The sequence below is a fragment of the Phaethon aethereus genome (assembly GCF_964289735.1).
Source record: "Phaethon aethereus genome assembly, chromosome: 13".
NCBI lineage: Eukaryota > Metazoa > Chordata > Aves > Phaethontiformes > Phaethontidae > Phaethon > Phaethon aethereus.
The window spans coordinates 12805772-12827807 of record NC_138589.1 but is presented as its reverse complement, the minus strand read 5'-3'; the positions used below and the strand labels follow the sequence as shown (position 1 = coordinate 12827807).

Below are 22036 nucleotides of genomic sequence, written 5' to 3'. Positions count from 1 at the left end.
TTTACAATAACAAAATAAAGGAGCTGTAGTGGGTCAGACTCAACTTACAGCCGGTTTCCAGCAGCTGTCAATAGCAGAATCTAAAGAAGAATGAACAATAAGAACATGATAAACACAATGAAAACTCCCCCCCTATACAACCACCAGACTAAAAGTATTCGTTTTATTCAGAGGCCCTTGATGTGCTTTTTCTGCATAATTTTCTAATTGCTTTTTAACCCATGTAGACTTTCAATATCCTGCAACACCCCCATTTATTGTATTGCGAAGCAGAGAATAAGATTTCCCTCATGTCGTCTTCATACATGTAATGATTTTGTAGTTTTCTGCTATAATTATCTGTCTTGTCTGGGGAACCTAGAGTATTCAGTCACTCCTTGTATAAACAGGATCCCTGCTTGCCCTTCTCTCTATCTTTTCTAATGCATCTTTTTAGAAGTTAGGGGACAAGCAGCACACAGATTAGAAACACAGGTTATTCAAACTGCATGTGCTCATGGACTTCCACAGTGGACAGTGATGCTTTTTGCTTTCTTTGTTAATCCTGAGAATTCCCAGCATCTGTCAGCTGGTCACTGAGTACCATTTTCATGGACCTACTGTAACTCTCCTTTATTGAGGAACTAAGGATTTAATAGGCAGGAAATTGGGTAGAAAACACACTAAAGCTGCCCTTGGTAATCCACAGAGCCCATTTCTTCCATATGCCTGCAGGACAATGTCTTCAAAAGTTGCCTGTTAGCAGGTATCTTCCACATAGTACTGCAGAGAAAAGCGCAGAAACATGCAGAAGGAAAGTATAGTTGTAAGGGAAAACTTCTCTGTAGCAAGTGATTACAGTGAGGGTGCTGCGAGTACGGCAGACTGCACCAGCAACAAAGTGTTGCTTACGTTTCAACACATTACAGAGAAATCAAAGGAAAGAAGATCTGGGGATGTGGGGCCTGAAAATCTGGATAAAGTCATCGTATTGTAGTTGTTTCCATGAATATGACAGGTGAACAAGGAAAAGTCTCCTTGCAGTGAAAACCTGTAAGTAGGAGCAGGCCTGTGATCTGCTGTGGAAATGACCAACACGTGTGCAGAGTCACATTGATCCGTCCGTGAGGGAAGGACATGAGACAGAAATATAATTTATCATCTTTGTGGCAATATAAGGTGAAACTTTTAACTGTGCTGCCCCCTTCTGTGTACTAGGTAAGAAAAAAGGACAGGGATTTTTAGATCTATCTTTTCTTACACAGAGAACTTTAGTTTTGTATCCAAATGTGCATTTATAATGCTCAGAACCGCGGCACCTTATATATGGCTTCTGGTGGGGACTGGTGGCAACCAGAATTAAAACATGGCTGCCCTTTTGCTTTAGGTGATAAAGTCTGATCTTCTTTCCTTTGTGGGGAAAACTCAATTTTCCTTTCATTTCAACAAATGAAAGCTTGAAGCCAGAACAAAAACTCACAGTCACAGGAGAGACTTAGGAATTTACATTACACAGAATCACTAAGGTTTGAAAGGACCCTCAAGATTGTCAAGTCCAACCATTAATCCAGCACCACCATGTCCCCTAAACCATGTCCTGAAGCGCCACATCCACACGTTTTTTGAATACTTCCAGAGATGGTGACTCCACCACCTCCCTGGGCAGCCTGTTCCAATGCTTGACCACCCTCTCAGTGAAGAAATTTTTCCTAATATCCAATCTAAACCTCCCCTGGTGCAACTTGAGGCCATTCCCTCTCGTCCTATCACTAGTTACTTGGGAGAAGAGACCAACACCCTTGTCACCACAACCCCCTTTCAGGTAGTTGTAGAGAGCGATAAGGTCTCCCCTCAGCCTCCTCTTCTCCAGACTAAACCACCCCAGTTCCCTCAGCTGCTCCTCATAAGACTTGTTCTCCAGACCCCTCACCAGCTTTGTTGCCCTTCTTTGGACACGCTCCAGCACCTCAACATCCTTCTTGTAGGGAGGGGCCCAAAACTGAACACAGTATTCAAGGTGCGGCCTCACCAGTGCCGAGTACAGGGGTACAACCACTTCCCTACTCCTGCTGGCCACACTATTCCTGATACAGGCCAGGACGCTGTTGGCCTTCTTGGCCACCTGGGCACACTGCCAGCTCATATTCAGCCAGCTGTCAACCAGCACCCCCAGGTCCCTTTCCTCCGGGCCGCTCTCCAGCCACTCCTCCCCAAGCCTGTAGCGTTGCATGGGGTTGTTGTGGCCGAAGTGCAGGACCCGGCACTTGGCCTTATTAAACCTCATACAGTTGACCTATGCCCATCGATCCAGCCTGTCCAGATCCCTCTGCAGAGCCCTCCTACCCTCCAGCAGATCAACACTCCCACCCAGCTTGGTGTCACCTGCAAACTTACTGAGGGAGCACTCGATCCCCTCATCCAGATCATCAATAAAGATGATAAAGAATAAGACCAGCCGCAGAACCGAGCCCTGGGGAACACCGCTTGTGACCGGCCACCAGCCGGATTTAATGCCATTCACCACAACTCTCTGGGCTCGGCCATCCAGCCCGTTCTTTACCCAGTGAAGAGTATACCTGTCTAAGCCACGAGCCGCCAGTTTCTCCAGGAGAATGCTGTGGGAGATGCTGTCAAAGGCTTTCCTAAAGTCCAGGTAGACAACATCCACAGCCTTTCCCTCATCCACTAGGCGGGTCACCTGGTCATAGAAGGAGATCAGGTTGGTCAAGCAGGACCTTCCTTTCACGGACCCATGCTGGCTGGGCCTGATCCCTTGGTTGTCCTGCAGATGCCCTGTGAGCACCCTCAAGATGAACCGCTCCATGATCTTCCCTGGTACAGAGGTCAAGCTGACAGGCCTGTAGTTCCCAGGATCCTCCTTCCGGCCTTTCTTGTAGATGAGTGTCACATTTGCAAGCCTCCAGTCATCTGGGACCTCCCCTGTTAACCAGGACTGCTGATAAATGATGGAGAGTGGCTTGGCAAGCTCCTCCGCCAGCTCGCTCAGTACTCTCGGGTGGATCCCATCAGGCCCCATAGACTTGTGGGTGTCCAGGTGGCTTAACAGGTCCTTAACTGTTTCCTGCTGGATTATGGGTGGGTTATTGTGCTCTCCATCCCCATCTTCCAGTTCAAGGGGCTGAATACCCTGCGGATACCTGGACTGGCTATTAAAGACTGAGGCAAAGAAGGCATTAAGTACCTCAACCTTGTCCTCGTCCTTGGAGACAATGTTCCCCGCCATATCCAGTAAGGGATGGAGATTCTCCTTGCCTCTCTTTTTGTTGTTAGTGTATTTGTAGAAGCATTTTTTATTATCCTTTACAACTGTGGCCAGACTGAGCTCTAGCTGGGCTTTTGCCTTTCTAATTTTGTCCCTGCTTGACCTAACGAGATCCTTGTACTCTTCGTGAGTTGCCTGCCCCTTCTTCCAGAGGTGATTGATAAACTCTCCTCTTTTCCCTGAGTCCCAGCAAAATCTCCCTGTTCAGCCAGGCCGGTCGCCTTCCCCGCCAGCTCTTCTTACGGCACATGGGGACCGCCTGCTCCTGCACATTTAAGATTTCCTTCCTGAAGACTGTCCAGCCTTCCTGGACCCCTTTGTCCTTCAGGACTGTCTCCCAAGGGACTCTCTCAACCAGTGACCTGAACAGGCCAACATCTGCCCTCCGGAAGTCCATGGTAGCAGTTTTGGTGACCGCTCTCCTTACTTCGCTCACAATTGAGAATTCTATCATGTCATGGTCATTAGAAAGGCTTTACACTTCTTTATAACCCAGTGAAGAATTTATGGTGTCTTTTCCTGTCGTGAGTGATGTCATGGAATCGTTCATGTGAAGTGTGTAGGAATTTGGATGTGAGAGGTGGTGTCATCTGCTCCAGGAGAAACTCAGAATTTGTCCAGATGGAATGTGCTGAGTTTGGCAAATTCCATGTTTGCATCACAGCAGTAATAGGCATCTCTGCTTCTTTTAAATGTCTCATTTCCTGCTTTGCCTCTGCTGCTATACAAGATACTCTGATGAAGTCCTCCAAAATTCTTGTTGTAGAATTATACTGCAATCAAATAAACTTTCTTATTTTCATGTTAAATTGTCAAAATTCTTCCTGATTTTATTCTTGAAAAAGAATGTAATAATAATTATGATAGTCATAATATGCTTCATTACCTACTAGTTTCTCTCAAAAAGAATTAAAATTATCAAGATCAAGGCTCATGATAAAATACAGAGAGCAAGCACAAGCATAGACTGAGGTAATACAATGGTGTGAAGTGTGTACCTTTATATAAAGAAGGTTACAGACAGTAGACTTGAAAAATATTATTTTATGAAAGCAAATGCAGATCTTAATTTCAAAGCCAGCTGGAACTAGAAAAAGCTGAACCAAAACTCCAGTGCTAAAAGCGTCTCAATCCTAAAGATAAAACTGCAAAATCTTGACACATATCAAGGATGCATGTCAAGGACATTCTACACCCAAACCAGTTACAGTGAAGCAGGTAAGAACTTTCTTTCCCCGTTGATCTTACTCCTCCCACAAGCAACTTCCCCACATCTAGTGAATACCAGCATGCTGAAATCTTTGGCAAGTCAGTGACATGCTGAGCTGCTGATCACGTTGGGGAGGTGCCAGGGAATTATTGCTCAGCTCTCAATCTCTGCATGTCTCATGCTGGAGGGCAGAGTTCCCTGTCAGAAGTTTCTTTGATAGGCACATTACAGTGTATATCTTTGGGCCTTAAGCATTTTAAGTGGACTCGGTGATCATCCCATTCTCTGTGGTAATGAAATTCAGCAAATTGGTTGCATTTCGTGTCATTTTTCCCTGTTTACAGTTTTGGAAATGAGATCAGAATCAGGCCTTGACAGTCTTTTCCCTTCTCTACACTTACTCACAGCAGTAATTAACATGAACCAGGCAAACGCTTCCTTGGCATCAGACTCTCATGTCAAAAGCATCAAGCCTGTGATTTCACTGCCTGCTCATGCACCCAGAGCTGTGGGGAGAAATGGTCTTTATTTAACAATTAATGTAAAAAAGAATATGATGAATACAGTAAATTGTTTTTCTGCAAAGGCCCTTTCTTTTCACACTTACCCCTTTCTTTCATAATCTGTACCAAAGAAAGGGTTATGTATTTGCATTACTCCTCTGCTCAAGCATATCAGCACAACCAGAATCATTCAAATGAATCTACAGCCTTCTAAGGAAACAGCAGCATGTAGCTAGGCAGCAAAAAAGAATATAGTATTTTTCAGGAAGGAGGACTTTTCTAGATGATCTCATACAGATGCAGTGCTTTTTTTGCCTTATAAGAAGAAAATAGTTCATTGGAGAAATGAGCCTGTCATCCTGTCACCGTCAAGTCATATGGATATATAGGCTTTCCTTGATAAGCTGTGAAAGAAAATAACAATGCATTGTATACTGCTCCTATTTATTTCTCTATTACGTATTTCTAAGTTTTTTTACAAAGACTAAAACGCACAAACTATTTTATGGTAGATTTCATTAACCATCACCCTAATTAAAATGGAGTGCTTCAATAATTACCAAGTCAGCTGACATAAATTGTATCTCAGTTCAGCTGAAACCACATCAGCTTTAAAAAAGAGATTTTATGAGTGGAAAAGACATCCTGTTGTATGTACAGTCCATCTCTATGTGTAGGGAGCTGCTGTGAAAGGTGAACTCTGGTTTAATGTGTGTGAAGGGATTTGGTTAAAGTGCAAGCCGAAAAACTGATGTGATTTAGCAGGTACAGTGTAGGCATCGATGGCTTGGTGCCCTGGATGAGGGCAATGAACCTGGCTAACAGAGGATGGCAGGCCATCTTCTGGGCTTTGGGGGGACTCTTTCCAGCCTCAGGAGGCAGCAGGAGCTCTGAGATGCTGGATGAAGACATCTTCCCTTGTTTTTCATCCAGGTTTGTGCTGCGAGATCTTGGAACACCCACTCATGTGAAATTGTAGCACCATCTGCCGGGGTGCCGTTTTCAGCCCCTGAGCCACTCCAGGATTCATGATCTCAGCGCACAATTTCAACTATCCCCTGTTTTCCATTTATCCTATATTCCCTTTTCAATATCTCACTAATTTGACAATTGTCTGTACATGCAAAAACCTATTTAACTTGCAGAGCTTTCAAGTTTTGTTTCCCAGTCTGGGTGCAGCAGGGCAGCCTGCGTGACTGGGACAGGCTGTGCATGCTGCTGGCAGGAGACCTGTGGGCACCAGGGGGGAAGTCTGTCCTGGAGCAGGGCAGTGCCTCTCAAGTTGCCTGTGTGTGTGAGCGCACAAGCTCTGGGCATCGCAGTTTCTGTAGCAAGTATTTTTTCTGGTACAGACCTGAGTGTATAATCAGAGACATTACATCACAGTCTTGGCAGCTTTCATGTATGTATTTCCTCTCTTCGGCATGTTACTTTATTTGTGTATTCCAGAGCCTGTTCTGTGGGATGGCTTTCATTCTTCCCAGCTGGACCAAGGTACAATTCATAGATATCTCTTTCATCTTGTCATTCGTCGTGGAGAAGCAGGAGTTGCCCTTAGGCATGCAAGCCAAAACCCCCACAATTTATTTGTAGTCAGTGAAAGACTCAAGCAACTTTTAAGAGGATGAAGACCAGATCACAGTAGAATGTCAGTGGAAGGTACACCGTCTTCATAACATTCATAGCAAAGTTCTTCCTGTTTCAAGGATTAGTAAAGCATGTTAGGAGTCTTGAACTAGTATGATACCTTAACTGATGTGTATCCAATTTGCATCCAAGCTATAGTATTTATTTATTCAGCCGTAAAATGCAGAAAACTATTAATTGTATGACTTGGTAACCGCATAATTACATCTCCTGTGAAGTTAAATGCTTAGACTACAGATGAACTGAAATGTGTACAGACAAAAGGCATATGCATTTAAAGTAAGGCAGTTACGATTGAGGTTAAAGCTGATACAATGTTTACATTTTGTGTGAAAAAATAAATTACCTCTCAGTTGTTCTACGAGGAATGGCCTGGTATTCTTCCTAACAAATAAAATAAATGTGACAAGAGTTCATCACTTCTATGCTAAAAATATAATCCAGAGTATAACTTAAATTAAAGCTCTAAATTTGCAGGATCAGATCCCGAATGGTGAGTTTGAAGGGGAAGGGGAAGAAATTGTTTAAGTAACATCTCCTGTTTCAAGCACCTAGTCAATTTTGTCATTAGTAAGAATCATTAATAAAGTAGAATTTCACGGGCATTATTGACTTATGTTTCAAAAAACAATGTCTAAAATGCATTGTTGTGAAAATAAGTCAATACCAATTTGAAGAGAAACAATTTATGTCACTCATTCCTAATCATTATTTTCTGTCTACCTCAAAAGTAATTGTGTTTTTATAAAAGTTGGCTGTAGTGTTAATGAAACTATTTTCTGATTTTGTGTAATAAAACCAGTTTTGTCCTATTAAAACTGTTAAGAAAAAATTTGGAATCTATTGGTGTTTATTGTTTTTTTCTGCAAGTATTTCAGACTACATGGATGATTTATTTGTCACTTTGCAGGAGAAATAAAAAGTATTGCTGCTTAGATACCTTCGTAATCCTTGGACAGAGCATGTGCCAGCTCTTCCATTAGCAAAAGTGTAGAGAAATCAAACTGCCAGGCATCCTGGGGTTAAGCAAGCTCCTGACAATCTACTGAGGTTATTTTGGTCAAAGCCATGTGTGACACATCTGATGGGAACACAGATGAAACTAATTTGGGTAGATTAGGAAAAAAAGTGCTATGATAAACCATCATCTCAAAGTTACATCAAAATAATGGGGAGGATCACATCCAGCAGAGAGAGTTTGGCAGTGATGACTTGCCAGTCACTTGGGTCTTCCTGCTTGGCTCAGCGTGGACACAGCTGCTGCCCAAGCTCTTTGGCCACTGCACTTTTATGATCTGGCAAGGTGTGTATCTCCCTTTGTTAACTTAAAGCATTAGTTTTACGTAGATACTTGTCCTCCTGTCTCCTCCTGCTGTTTGTGACTCAGCTGCAGTAGGAAAGCAAAAGCTTTCTTGTTAGCTGCAGCAGCACAAGGGCAGTAATGGGATGGGCTGCGTAACAGCCCAGGAAGAGAGGGCAGAGGCGGGCCACGCTGTGACCGTGCCCTTAACTACAGGCCCCACGTGGGAATCTCCCCTTCAGGCAGCCAGCTTGTAGGGAACAAGGAAACCAGAGGGGTGGGAGACCTCTGGCAGACGTTAATGTGAGCTCACTTATTTCTGCTGCAATTTGGAGGAAAAAGCCGCCTGTTCTCCGTGTTGCCACAAACCAAGGCTGGAGGCATCCCCCAGCTAGTGGCAGCACAGTGAGGTGTTTTACACCCCTGCCATTTCCTTCTCTTTCTCTTCCTGCACCTTCCCAAAGCTCCCAGGCAGCAGCTGTTCCCCATTCCCATTTTATTTGTACCACAGGCTTGCTGGAAATTAACTTCTGCCCTGTTCTCTCCCTCCAGCTCTGCGCTGGGAACTGAGCTAATGGCAAGAACCAGAGACTGTTTCTGTACTAAAGCGGACAGCTTTGGCAGCTGAAGCTTGCATGTGCTGCAACAAGATGCTGAAAAGTAACAAAATTGATGGGACAACTGGCAAGTTACTCAGCAACCCTGATGAGTGTGTGGAATGAAGCTGGGAGAGCAGGGTTTCCAACCATTCAACCAACTAGGATGTTTTTATCACAGCAGACAAAGCTACTCCTTTGATCCACAAAGGGAAGTTAAGGAATGGAAATAACCTGCTGCAGGATGCAAAAGTTCTTTACAGGTAGGACATGAAAGAAGAAATGTATGAATTGATAACAAGAAATATATAAGAAGGTTACAGAATATGATAGCACATCTCCTGTAACTACTGAAGTATGTTGAACAAAATGAGGGCTCTCCGCTATTTGTATGTTTTGTAAAAATGTGTATTTTCAGCATTTTGTGGAATGAAGAAAGTTTTATGTGCTTTCTATTAAATGTTGCTGGCAAATGGTTGAGAGACATACCAGCAGACTTAAACACACACGTTTAAGTGTGTTTAAGCCTCAGCTTCCCCTGGTTTTATTCTTTGCTGATACTTACCTTTCCATAGTAACATCTGAAAGATTTTGCTATAAACTTTTCTTTTGTTTAGGGAAAAAAGTTGACTCTGCCATTTGTTCTGTCTGTATTTACACCAAACTGCATTTTGTAAAGGAAGAGAAAGTGGTATAGTTGCCTGCTTGACAGGCTAAAGGGAAATGTTTTTTAACAGCTTTAAAAAAAAAAAAATTGTGAAACATACAGTTTATAAATCAAAGCTCCAGAGGGAGATCTTTATCAAAGCATTTTATTGACGTAAACACATCAATCTTAAGCATGGCCAGAAGACTGAAATAACTTTCTTTAACTAACAGTTCCCAGTGTGTGGTACGTATCGCTCCACCCAAGGAGCACAAGAAATACTGCCATTGAAGTGTGAAGTTCTTCCATGGACAGTTCAGCTGTGTCTTTGCATACAAAGTTGCTAAGCGGCTTCCCTGTCACTCATGATGAAATTGTGGGATGAAGTCTTCAAAAGTTTCAGACTGTCGGTACTAGGCAGCAATGACGGTATGGGAGCAGCTGGGAAGAAGTCTGTTTCCTCCCAGGGAGCAGGACTGTGGGGTCCCAAGTATGTGCAGTGCAGTGGAACCTGAGACGCACAAACTGTGTTGGTCTGTGGGCTCAAACACACGGAGGGTTACTCTAGCACACAACACAGCCAGTTGCCCTAGGGAGCTCTTGTTGCAGTGTTTGCAGACTGGGAGTAGTGAATGCCATTCAGCCACCCCTGGAAGGCTCTGCCCAGAGCCTAGGAATGCGAAACAGATGTCTGCTTCTGGCATTTTTCCTGGACTTGAATGAGGCTGTTTGCATTCAACACAGCTGCTCTAAAGGGTCATAGTTTCTGATGGAATGTGTCTTATTACAAAGCATTCCAGAGGCTAAATTTAGGGGTAGCTTTTTGGAAAAATAAAAGTCTGAAAAGAACTATTTGTAACAAATTAATGTTTTCTTCTCCCACTTTCTCTCCATACAGCAGGAGCCAGCTCATGATCATTCAAACCAGGGAACAGAAGATTTTTGCTAGTGGTGGTACGTTATCATTCAGCAAGTACCCAAGCTGAGGGAGCCTGTACAGGATGACCTGTCATCTTCAGTAACGTAACTGTGGTTTGTCCTTACTGCTGTTTCATCTCATAAATACAACATCCCCATCACTTAAAGAAACATGCCAGATCTAAAGTAATAGAATTCTCCCTCCTTAAGTAGCAAAAGTCAGACCTTTTCTTTGATATCCCACAATAGAGTCCCTTTACTGAAAACTCATCCCAACTATATACTACAAATTTAAACAGTCTAACCACATACTGTTGCTTCTCTGACAAGGTAAGTGGTGCAAAGTGCACCCCCAGGGTTACTGTGTACAATGTGCTTCATGACGCAAGTGCCAACATCCCAATAAATAATTTAACAGTATTATGTAGTGGTGAAAGCCAAGCAGAGAGAGATTCAGTAAAGCATAATTTACTGATTCCTTCTCTATTTGGAGTACAGATTGAAGCAATCTGCTGGCAGCTTAGTCATCCTTCTGTTTTCCCCTGGCACATATTTGCATTCCTTTCTTCCCCAAATCGGGAAGGGCAAAATTCATTTTCTATTAAAACAAAACAGAAAACAAAAATCAAACCAACTAAGCATGTTGCCTATGAGCTGCCTGCATGCATTGCCATGGTTGAAGTTTTATTTGTGGTGCAAACGTTGGCAACATCAGAATTAATTAGTGCAGTGACTCAGCAAGAGAGGCACAGAGGAAAGATAGTATTAACAGCTGGGTCATTCTGCTCTTTCCCAATATTACTACTACATAAATATCATCTATCTTTACAGCTTCATTCATACATCCAAGCAAGTGCTCATCATTCAAAAGATGCTAAGCCAAATAATCAGATTAAGGCTGCTGCAGAGTTGGCTTTCTGTAGAAGCCCTGTGCAAACTTGGTGCCTCATTTCTGAAATGGGAAGATCTGCATTTGTTTCCATCTTATTTTGCCATGAGACTTGAGATGTCACACTTGGATCACCACTGCTGTTCAACACAGACTAGACTGGACTACTAGGCTGTGGTGTACACAGTGTTCATAAGCTTCACCACTTTTAAACAGCGTCTGAGACTCTCCAAGAGAAAATACTACTGAAATATAAAACACTACCATCAAACAGGTGAGGACAATCTACTTTTTAAAAAGTGTATTAGTTACTCTCTAGAAAACCAATGACAATGAAGGTAACATTGCATGCGTGCAGGCACCGAAATACCTGATAGGATGTCTTTAACAGGTCGTTACTTTTCCATGTGGTCCACGATTAGAAACATCTTTTACAAAAGTTCAAATTAATTCTGGAATTCTGTCTTAATGAGTTTTTGTATTGTCAATTTCTACCAAAGACAATCGTTTAGTAAATGCCACATTTCTCAGATCAGAAGCACGGGCTAGGTATTATTACCAAATCTCAATACCTTTAAAGCAAAACTTGTCATTTAGCTGTCAAACTTCGCCAGGAAAGTCTTTCAGCAGAGGGTGGCTGGACTGTTCATACTGAAAACTATGAATGTCTCTCTCCTATATTGTGGCAGGTGCATGAAAGAAAACCAACCAACCTACCTCAAAGATACTGTATTTCCTACCACAAGCAATGAGTAATTAAAAATAAATGACATTTCATACAGGTCTAAGGAGCCCTCCATATTTGGCTAATCCAGGTTAATATAATAAAAGACAGGCAGATGATTTAGAAACGTTTACATTTACTGCTAAAACGTGTTACAACTTTGCACACATGAACTTACACAATTTGGATGTCTGAAGCTAGAATTATATTAGCAGTCCAAAACAATTAATGAATGCAAAGATTTTAACTGCCAGTTAGCTTGGTGTACTTGTAAAGTCCAGTGTGCAAAATCCGCTTCTAAAATGCAGTTTGTAACTAATCTTTGGATAGTGAGAAACCTGTTAAAAACATATTGAAACAAATCTTTTTAAAGAAAAATCCTACCCATGCAATAACTAATAAAACTTAAAAGTCAATTTTCACTATATTTTTGTAGCTGCCTGTAAGCTAATTTCCCACATACTAGTTTTGTAGGAGTAATGAAACATTTGTTTAAGAAAATCCAAGTGACTTTATTTTGCGCGTCAATACATGTAGGGTGTAACACTAGCATCACCACTTACATACAAAATTAATTTAACACAGCAGAATACCAATGATTTCCTCATCGGGCAATTAAGACCGAGCAGACAAACACTGATTCACCACTTCCAGTAAGTGAGAGTTTTCCAAAGCAGCTGCTACACGTTCTTTATCAGCAAGCTGCTTATTAACTGTGCAGAAAAAAACCCACAAGAAACTGGTTAAAACATCGGTATACAATGTCTTTTTTAAAAGCATTTTACATTGACACACATCATAACACTGGTGCTATGGTACTCATGAGGATTAGTAATTCTGCAGATGCTAAGTACACTGCAGAGTTGCAGTGTAAAGTCAAAGCTACTGCATTATCACAAGTTAAACCAGCGAGCTGTTCATGAATCAGCAGTAGGGAGCTACACGTGTAGGTGTAACACAAGAAGAAATTTCCCCCCAGCCTCTCCCCATTTTCTGAGTCCTCCATAACCCAGGCAAATCAATGACTAGTTGAGAGCACAAGCTGCCTGAGGAGAGGTTTAAAGTAAGGTACAGAACATATCTAAGTGTCATGATTACACATTCCTGTTCTGTAACAACCCGCAAAATTTGACGCACATAACATCCCAGATTCTGGACAGCTGCTCTGCAGGTGTGGGAATCCCTCTCCTCTCTATTTTCAAGACTAAAAAAAAGATGACCACACAACAGAGCACGAAAAGCCTTACCTGCATGCTCAGAGGCATGTGTCCCTGGTGTTATATGAACATCCAGCTTAAAAACCGTCACAAAAGAAAAAGGGGACAAGTCAACAAAACATTAGAAGCTCAAGTTCAAACTATTTAATAATAAGACAATAACAAAATGAGGAGGAAAAAAAGGACATTCTTGCCAATACCAGCAGAATAAAATAAAGTCTAAAGTCACAGAATATTCTGCATTCCCATCTGCTTAAGCCTGCCTCAGGCAGAGGCATGAGGCACCAACCTCATCTCCTCCCGCACTGTAGAGCGCCACAGGTAAGTCCCCTCCATACACCACTCGCCCTTGTCGTGACTGTCACAGAACCGTAACTCTGCATTGATATTTTAGTCCACTGCCCTCTCTGGTTCCTGGAGTGTTTCCCTCACCCATAATATGAAAAAAGCTCTAGTTATGTTTAACTGTAAGTTAGTTAACTTTTTTTTTTTTCCCCCCCTTTTCAAGCCCTCTTTGCTTTCCAGAGTGATTTGATTACTCACCTTAAATCTCTCTGGCAGAGATCTGATCAGTTTTACTTTTATGGAGAGGCCTATTAACGTCGCCATGCTGCAGTGAGGAATGGTTGGAGTGAACTCCACTGCCACCGTGCTTTCTGCGTCATTCACCTGTTGAAAACCAAACACTTTCCATGTACAAAACTCCCTGGCTTTACCCCAAGCTAGCTGGAAGCGTTTTATGTGAAATGCAACTTGAAGCTGTACTTCGCCACTTACAGATTTCTTCACTGACATTTTTACATACTATGTTTAGCTGCAGGAGACTGCTACAATAAACCTCTTCCCAGGTTAGAAAAAGACAACTAGGTTAATCAGACGGGCGAGGCAGCCCCGCCCTGCAGCGCAGCACGCGTGTACCGACCGGCGGAGCCGACCGCGGCCCCGGGAGGGCCGGGCGGGGCCGCCGCGTCTTAGCGGGAATCTCACTTTCACTCGCACTTGCTCGACGACGTTCAGCTCCTCCAGGGTGAGGGGGTGCTCGGGGTCGTTAATGGAGCGAATGAGATGTGCCGGGTTAAGGAAAGCGGAGCGGAGCGGCCCCCACCTGCCCTGCCCTACGCCGCCGGTCCGCCCGCCCTCAGCCCGGCCTTCCCTCCCGGCAGGATATCAAAGATCTCCCGGTCGTCGATGGAGTCGGGCAGCTCGTCGTCCTCCTCCCGCGCCGTCACCGGCCGCTCCCCCGAGCGGCGGTAGATGAGAGGGTTGGCGTTCTCCAGCGGCGCTCCGCCACCCGGGCCCGGGCCCACCATGGCCGTTGCTCAGGCCCTCCCCCCCTCCGCTGCTGGGCGGGCGCTGCCGGCGGCGGCACAGCGGCGGTGCCGGCGGGGCGGAAGGAGCCCGGACGCCATTCGCCGCTGCACCGGCCGGGGAGGTGGCTCTTCCCGCGGCGGGAGTGCTCTCCTGTGGGAGGAGGGCGCAACTGGCGGCGAACGGGCGTGGCGGGGGAGCTCCGGAGTCGCTCGTGGGGCAGTTACGGGGAGGCGGGGGTAGCACCGGCCAGTTGTGCGGAAGCGTCCAGCGACTCGCAGCTTGCACAGCTTTAAACCAAAGTCTGAGAGGAAATCGGTGGCTTCCTTGGAGTCAGCCATGCTGCAGCGTGCCTGTGAGGGACCTCTGAGTGAGCCCAGTGCTGTCAAGGAGGGGTGAACTAAATGGCATGTTAAATACAAAATGTTCTTGATTAGAATTATTTTTTCCTCTTTTAATTAATTTGAAAAGTCACGCTATCTAAAAAAGCCTGCAAACTTAAAGAAGCTGGAGTGATAGAGTGTAATGATGACATATTTTGGCTTCATATGCCACTTTATATGGGGTTAAAGCGCATACTCCTGCATAAACATACTGTATATTGTCTTGTTTTGGCTTCCTAGCCATATGTTTGATTTCTCTTTGCAAAAAAATGATTTGTGTAGCAGTTAGATTGTTTCACGCCTGCCGTGTCAAGTCACAGTCACAGGTAAGAAGACATGAACGTGCTCCGCAGGCGGAGGGTGGCTGTTTGCCCAGCCGCTGGCAGAAGAGAGGGTTTGAAGAGAGCTGAGACTTGCTGCTTCAAAAGGTGTTGCAGCTGGAAGAAAAGACGAATATTGTGGTTCTGCTGCTCAGCATAGCCTTACAGATACGGTGGTTACCTCAGGTGTGCTTTTGACTGCAGGGAGTTGGGCCAGATTGGGTTTTCCCCCAGTGGGACTTGTTCTGATGATAACAGATACATTTACACATCTGCTGACATTTTCAGTAAGACAAACAAACTACCTGTGAGCAAAGTGTCTGTTTATCTCGGCTTACATCTTTGTTTTGTGTTGTATTCAGTTAATATATAGATTCCACTGACATTAAAGTCCACTTCTTAATCTAATCCTTTGTTATCTTATGTTGGTCTTTCAATTAGTGATGTTGTTTTGGATAATAAATCTTGTTAGTAAGCATAATTTTTCTGCCTGTTTAGGAAATGCACAGCTGATTGAACTGACTTATCCTTAGTGGTGAAGATGTTGGCTGATTTTAAAAGTGGTTTTTGGTTTTTTTTGGTTTTGTTTTGGTTTTGTTTTTTAATTGGATAAAGAGAGTTCAGTTTGGCAGCACAAGAAGTCCATATTCGTTGGATTTCACTGATGGAAAGCGTTCAACTTAAGTAGCCTCGTGAAATCCTGCTTTTTCCAACTCCTTGCTCCTTGCCTCATGTATATGTGCATGGATGGATGTATACATACACAAACAAGTGTGCACACCTATTCCCATATGTTGGAATCTGTGTGCTGGTTTTGGTCTGTCTTCCTAGTTCACAAGAAGAATCAGCAAAAATCCTGGGGCTGTTCAGATAGGACTGGAACAAAAATAACTGCAACAGAAAGGATTTTTCCGGAAAGATTTGAGGGAACTATAAAAATAAGAGGCAAGTTATGTTCTACAATGCATATTTGCACAGTTCCAGGTGAAATTTGTGAGACATTGGCACACTTTCCAAAGCTATCACAACCCAGAGACTCAGGAACTGTATAAGAAATAGCAAGTAGCTCTGAATTCTCTTGCACTGAAAATCTTGAAACTTTGAAACTTGCAAATCTCATTTACAACCCTTTTTATTGAAGAAGAAGAACTGACTCTGACAAACCTGCTTCCCAAGCAGGATGAATTTACATGATGTATGATCTGTGGTGGAGAAGTTGGCTTCACAGGCTTTATGAGCATCCGTGCTGGGGGTGAATTAAGTGAAAGCAGTGCGGAGGAGCCTACAGCGGTATGCTTTGCAGCTGGATGCTGATGACAGCGTTTCATCCAGGAGATGTGAAATGAATCAAAGGTGGAAAGGCAAAGACGCATTATGTAGAGGATGATTTGCCAGTTGAAGATTGGGAGTCAGTGGAGCAGGCTGGGCTTGTAGGCCCAACTATGAAGAAGGCCTTGAGGCCAATCTGCTTAGGGCCAGTCATCCACACTGAGGGATGTTTTGCTTCTACAAACTACAAGGTTTTTTATTACTTTTTCAGCCAGTAGGCGAAAACTGCCCATTGGATTGCCAGCCTGTCTCTGCTGTGGGAAGCTTCTTACAGAGAAGGTGAGGTCATGGCCCTTTCCTGCTTTTTTGAGGGAAGTACATACCCCATAAGGTGTTGGTAAATAGACCTTGCCTTCTGGCCTCCACTGAGGCTGCTCATAGAGAAGAAGCTATAATCTGACCCTCAACTTTAATCTCCTCTTTAATTTTGAAAAATGCAGGAGGTCTATTTTTATACAAGAAGGGATAAAGAACTATTTTGGAGGCTGGAGGCCAGTCCCTGCTGGAAGGCACATGCAGTGTCAATTATGGTACAGATGTGCTGGCCCTCATTAAAACTTATGCAAGAATTAACAATTTTGATTTTTTTTCCTTTTTTTTTGTTACTTTCTAGTTATTTGTAATCTGTAATCCTGTTTTTGGTAAGTTTTTTGTTGTTTTGGATTTTTTTTACAAGAATTTAAGTGTTGACAGCTCTGGAAGCTCTTCAGAGATTCACTGTTTTCTCTGCTTGTAGGATTAACAGCATATCAACTATGATTAGACCTTTTTTTTGTTGTTTACAGATAGTGTTGGATCATTTTCAGGTCATCCATTCTCAGGATCCAGTAGTGATTAGGTGTGTTACTCTAAAGGATTGTATTTACGTTCTGTATCAAGTACAGCTCTGAAGGTGTTTAATGCAAATGATTTCCCATCAACATGGGTGCTACCCTGGATCTTTGTGCCTTTGCAGAATCTTTGAAGTTTGAAAGATGACATTTTTAGTTGCTAATTCAGAGAGTGATAATTTTTCTGTTTATTTCTTGTTTCCCCGTTTTCTCTTAGGATGTACCATCAGAGTTTCTGCCTGTGATAGCAGATGAGTATCTAGGAAACACAGATGATCCTTCTGAGCTACGGGACTGATTTCTGGACTTGCTAGGGGATGTAGAAATTGTCATGCCATCCATTAAACCATTTAATTACCACAGGGGTGAGCTAATGAACACCAGTAGGATATTCAAACCTTTTACTACATGATGTAGACACAAACCCTGTCATGTGTAGGCAGCTCTTCTTGAGATTCCCACTGGGAACTTGAGGGTGAAAAGTGATATAGGTCTGCAGGGTTGTGTGAAGCAAGTGTATGTACTCCTTTAGCTTTGTACCGATGTGTTGCACTTGTGCTCATAGTCACAATATATTGAGAACAAAGCATGATAACACAGGTAAATATTTGCTAACTGAAGTATACAGGCTTAAAAATTAAAACATATTAAAACAACCTGGCATTTGTCCTTTGGCCCGCCACTACTTGGTAAGTCAGCAGCTCTGTAGTCTGCAGATTTTCTGGTACTTAAGTGTAGACAAGCCATGCCAAAATACCCGGAACTGGAAAATAAATTTATGTTATTTTGTTTCCTGTAAGTTTAAGTAATTTCTGTAAGTAAGTATTTTCTGCATCTCTTTTAACTCTCTAACTGTTATGTTTTCTAGAGTCTGGAGCTCCTGCCTACTTCTTTGAAGACCAGTGCTGGCCGACTTCATGCTGGGATGGTAAACAGAGTATGTGAACACTGATTATGGAGATGAAGTTGGCTTTGTCTTTGGAGGACCATATCTGGCTGGTGATATTCAGCTATGTAGTAAGGAATAGAACATTCAGTGTTCACTTACAAATTACTCTCATAACACTGGCATGATTCTATTCAGTAGTGCTACTTCCATTTTAATCAGACTAAAGTGCATATATTAACAGCGAGACCAAAGTATAACCCTTTCTCCTGTTAGAGTTTGTTGAACACTAATTTACTGTCTTCTTTATTCTTTATCATGTACAGTTTGCTGTTTCTTAAGCACAGTAAGTTACACATGTTGTCAACAATTTAGCAAATAGGACTTTTGCTAGAAATCGTCACTGTCATTATACCAGCATTGTTCATGAATTTGCCAAATAGGTTTGGCTGAAAAATAAATTGAGGGAAAGGTCAAGTAAACTTTCGGGGGATTAGGAGAGTGCTTGGGAAGCAGGAAATCTAGGCTCTCTTCTTTTCCTGAGGAATTTAAGCTAAAGCCTCCTCCTTTCCAGGAAATCCCACAGGCTGTCAGGCTCCAGTGAATGGGGGACTCCATCTCTTTTGCAGATAGTGTTCCAGTTGTGTTGATTAGAGCAAGGCTTGGAACTCTAGTGTTTCATTTCCTGCGTGAAGATCTAATGGTTAGGTTAAAGACTCTTTTCTGCCATGACTCAATTAATATTTAAGCATTTATTCAAAATGGAACCGGTCCATTGGGGAAGTATTAAGGATGTACTCCCAAAATTGCCTTGACCGTCTCATTTTGGGCATTCTCATAGGATTCTGGAAGTTCTACTTCCTTCAGACAGAATCCCACATTGCTACAGTCCAAATGAATGTGCCAATCATTGAAGAGTGTGTGAATGGATAATTTAGGCCGCTTAAAGAATCACCACCAAAGATGTCAGAAAGCGAATTATTTTAATATAAATTCATAAAAAGCGTGACTTAACAGAATTCGATGGCAAGGTCCACTCTATTACTTATTCAACGTGGAAAGGGTATACAGAGATAAATCAAATTACAGTTAAATTGGAATGATTTACTCGTGTATCAAATTGACTTAATGTGTATATTGAGGAGAGAAAGCAGGGGAGACCCTCCCATTGAGTCACGAGGTTCAGAGTGGATCGAAATCCATCCCTAGTCCCAGACTTGGTCAATAGTTTATGTCTACGGATCAGGAAAAGGGAAGTAAATGAGGGAGACCCTCCCATTGAGTCATGAGGTTCAGAGTGGGCCGAAATCCACCCCTAGTCCCAGAGTTGGTCAACAGTTTATGACTAAGGTTAGGTAAGGAAAGTAAAGGAATGCCCTCCCATTGAGTCACGAGGCTCACAGTGGACCCCCTTGCTTTCTAAACTCCTTCTCAAAGAGGGTTCTAGGTGTGTCTGAATCCACTCCTAGTCCCAGACTTGGTCAACAGTTTATGACTAAAGGGATAGGGTATCGGGGATTCGGGTGTAGTGATGTATGTTGTGCTTGGTGTAACTTTAGGATGGCAAAAATCTCATACAAAATAACAGCAATCAAATTCACTAACAATATTGAGATAAATCACAGTATCAAATCATATGAAACTTAGCAGCATAATCAACTTAAAATTACTCAGATTCCTTCATTACACACACATATAGGTGTAGAGATAGACACACATTAAAGAGATATAGAAAAAATAGATAGATACGTGCAAAGGTACCTATTAAATATCCCCCTTGAATTCAGTCAAATACTCACATCAAATGCTTTGCATCGCTCAACAGGTGCACGGTCGAGCTTCTGAGTTCATTGTGAACTTGAGGGTTCACAGACTCTGAGAGGTGTCCCACTCAGAGGGAGGTGCTCGTCGCAGCCCGCTGCAGTCCAGGAGAACTCAAAGGATCTCACTTGGGACCACTGTTTAGAAGACTGGGAGATGATTGACTTTATGCATCAGAGAGTTTCCGCAATCCAGGCAGCTGGTTTCTCAAGTTTTAATGGTACCTCTGCCAGGATTGCCTGGAGATAATGGATTAGTTCTGTTCTTGTTCGGTACCTTGTTTAGGCGATCAGTTCCTGATACACTCAGTGCCACACTCCTCCTTGGCTGCGCAAGAGTGCTCGGTACGGCTGGGAGGCTCTCAACCGCCAAACCCTTTGTTCAGAGGCCAAGGCTTGTCAGGCAACTTAGAGCAGCCCAGGTACAAAGCAAAGGCGGGGGGGTGTTGCACCACCACAAACAGTTAGCTACAACATGCCACATCCTCAGGAATATTAGAAGTCCAGCAATTTGCTTTAATTGCTTATGCCTAAAGCAGTAATACTCAGGAGAGTATTTTCTTTCCCATGAAACAAATTAGGAGCAGTTCGGAGCAGTTCTTATTTTGACAAAGAAACACAGAAATTCTACTTATTTTAAGTTAATTCACCATTTTTTCTGCTTTTATTTTTTGTCATTTACACAGTAGTTCATAGTCTGTTTCAAAGCCTACATAAATGAAAGTATTTCCTTTTACTCCATTGAACTTTGGAGCAATCCAACTGTGTTGTAAAAGTGTTCGTTAATCTGTTACTAGAGCCTTTTGATCTTGCTTATATGTTACATTTATTTTTTTACTTATGCTACACTAGAAAACAGTATACAGTTCTTTTTCTATTTGCCTGAATTTACTGAAAGCATTAAAATAACAAATATTTTTCTTGATGTATTGAAATGCATTTATAATTAATAACACACTGTAACTGAAATTATTTTCACCTAGCTGATACAGTGGGCATATGTGTAACTGTGTTTAAATGCATGTTCTTGAAGCGTTGAGAATGGAATGACATTGTCTTGTATCATAATGAAGAAATCTTTGCCTAGTCATTCTCTGAATAATGGGAACAATTTCGGTCCCACAAAGCTAGAATGAGATCTATGAAACTAAACCATGTGGCCCATTCCTTGAGTTACAGTGGGATTCAGGACACATGGGTTCTTTTTTCGGTTCTGCTTGTGGATTCCTGAAAAGCTACAGGCAAATCACCTTATTTCCTTGTACCCCAATTCCTCAATTTGTAGAACAGGGGTAATTATGCTCACCTCATTCATAGAGAGTGCTGAAATCTTCTCTTGGTGCTTGGTGCATTGCTATCATATTGCAGGTATGGTGCCTCTGTTGTAATCAGTAAGTTGTTACAACACATTCGCAGACTGAAATGCTGCTTCTCTAGTAGCAATGTTTTGATTTCTGCCACACATAATAATTATTTTGTGTTTTGTCTCTCATGTGACGTTACAGAGGAAAGAACCTTAGTAGAACTGTAGTGAAGTACTGGGCTAACTTTGCTCGAAACAGGTAAGAATCATAAGATTCATGACACATATTACTCATTTGTGCTGACTCTGTGAGTTAGCTGTTTTGTTGATTCAGTCTTAACTTCTGTGATTGAATTCCCCTGCGACTGAAAAGGGCATTCACTCTTTCTTGTTGTTTACAGAAATCCTAATGGAGATGGTTTGGTTGAATGGCCATCTCGCAACCTAAATGAAGAATACTTACAGATAAATCTAAAACGAAAGCCAGAAGGTTGAAAGAAAAGAAAGTAGATTTCTGGAGAAATATGATTCTGAAAAGATAAATAACAAAAGAACAGAAAACAAGAAGGTTAATTCAGAGTTATAGTTTACAGTCTGAACATGCACATAATATGCAAACTATTAGGATATTAAAAGAAATTAATGTAATTTTGAGGATAAAATTATGTTTCCTTTATTTTCACCTTTTCTTCACAGTTGTCATATTTGCAATTATTCACTGTAATAATTCCAATTGATATATTTCCCCTTTGTGATCCTTTACTTTTTCCTGGATTCATGTCTATAACAGAAGCCTCACTTATTAAATATAGGTACCAGGTTTCCCCACTGCTCAGTTTTTTCTGTTGTTTCGCCATGGCTGAAGACAGAATGTAGCAGCAACATTGTTTTAATACAGTGAAATCAAGAAAGACCCGATTTGCAAGTAAAACTGTCTTTTGATAC

General features: G+C 42.4%; 1 protein-coding gene across 1 annotated transcript; it reads right to left on the bottom strand.

Annotated features, from left to right (window-relative positions):
• Positions 1-12310: 12310 nt before the first annotated feature.
• Positions 12311-14222, bottom strand: CIAO2B (cytosolic iron-sulfur assembly component 2B; the record flags this gene model as incomplete). Its single annotated transcript, XM_082005647.1, has 5 exons — positions 12311-12408; positions 12943-12988; positions 13456-13581; positions 13900-13978; positions 14032-14222. The coding sequence occupies 5 exons, from the start codon at positions 14220-14222 to the stop codon at positions 12311-12313; spliced, it is 540 nt and encodes a 179-aa protein (XP_081861773.1).
• Between the last annotated feature and the right edge of the window lie 7814 nt (positions 14223-22036).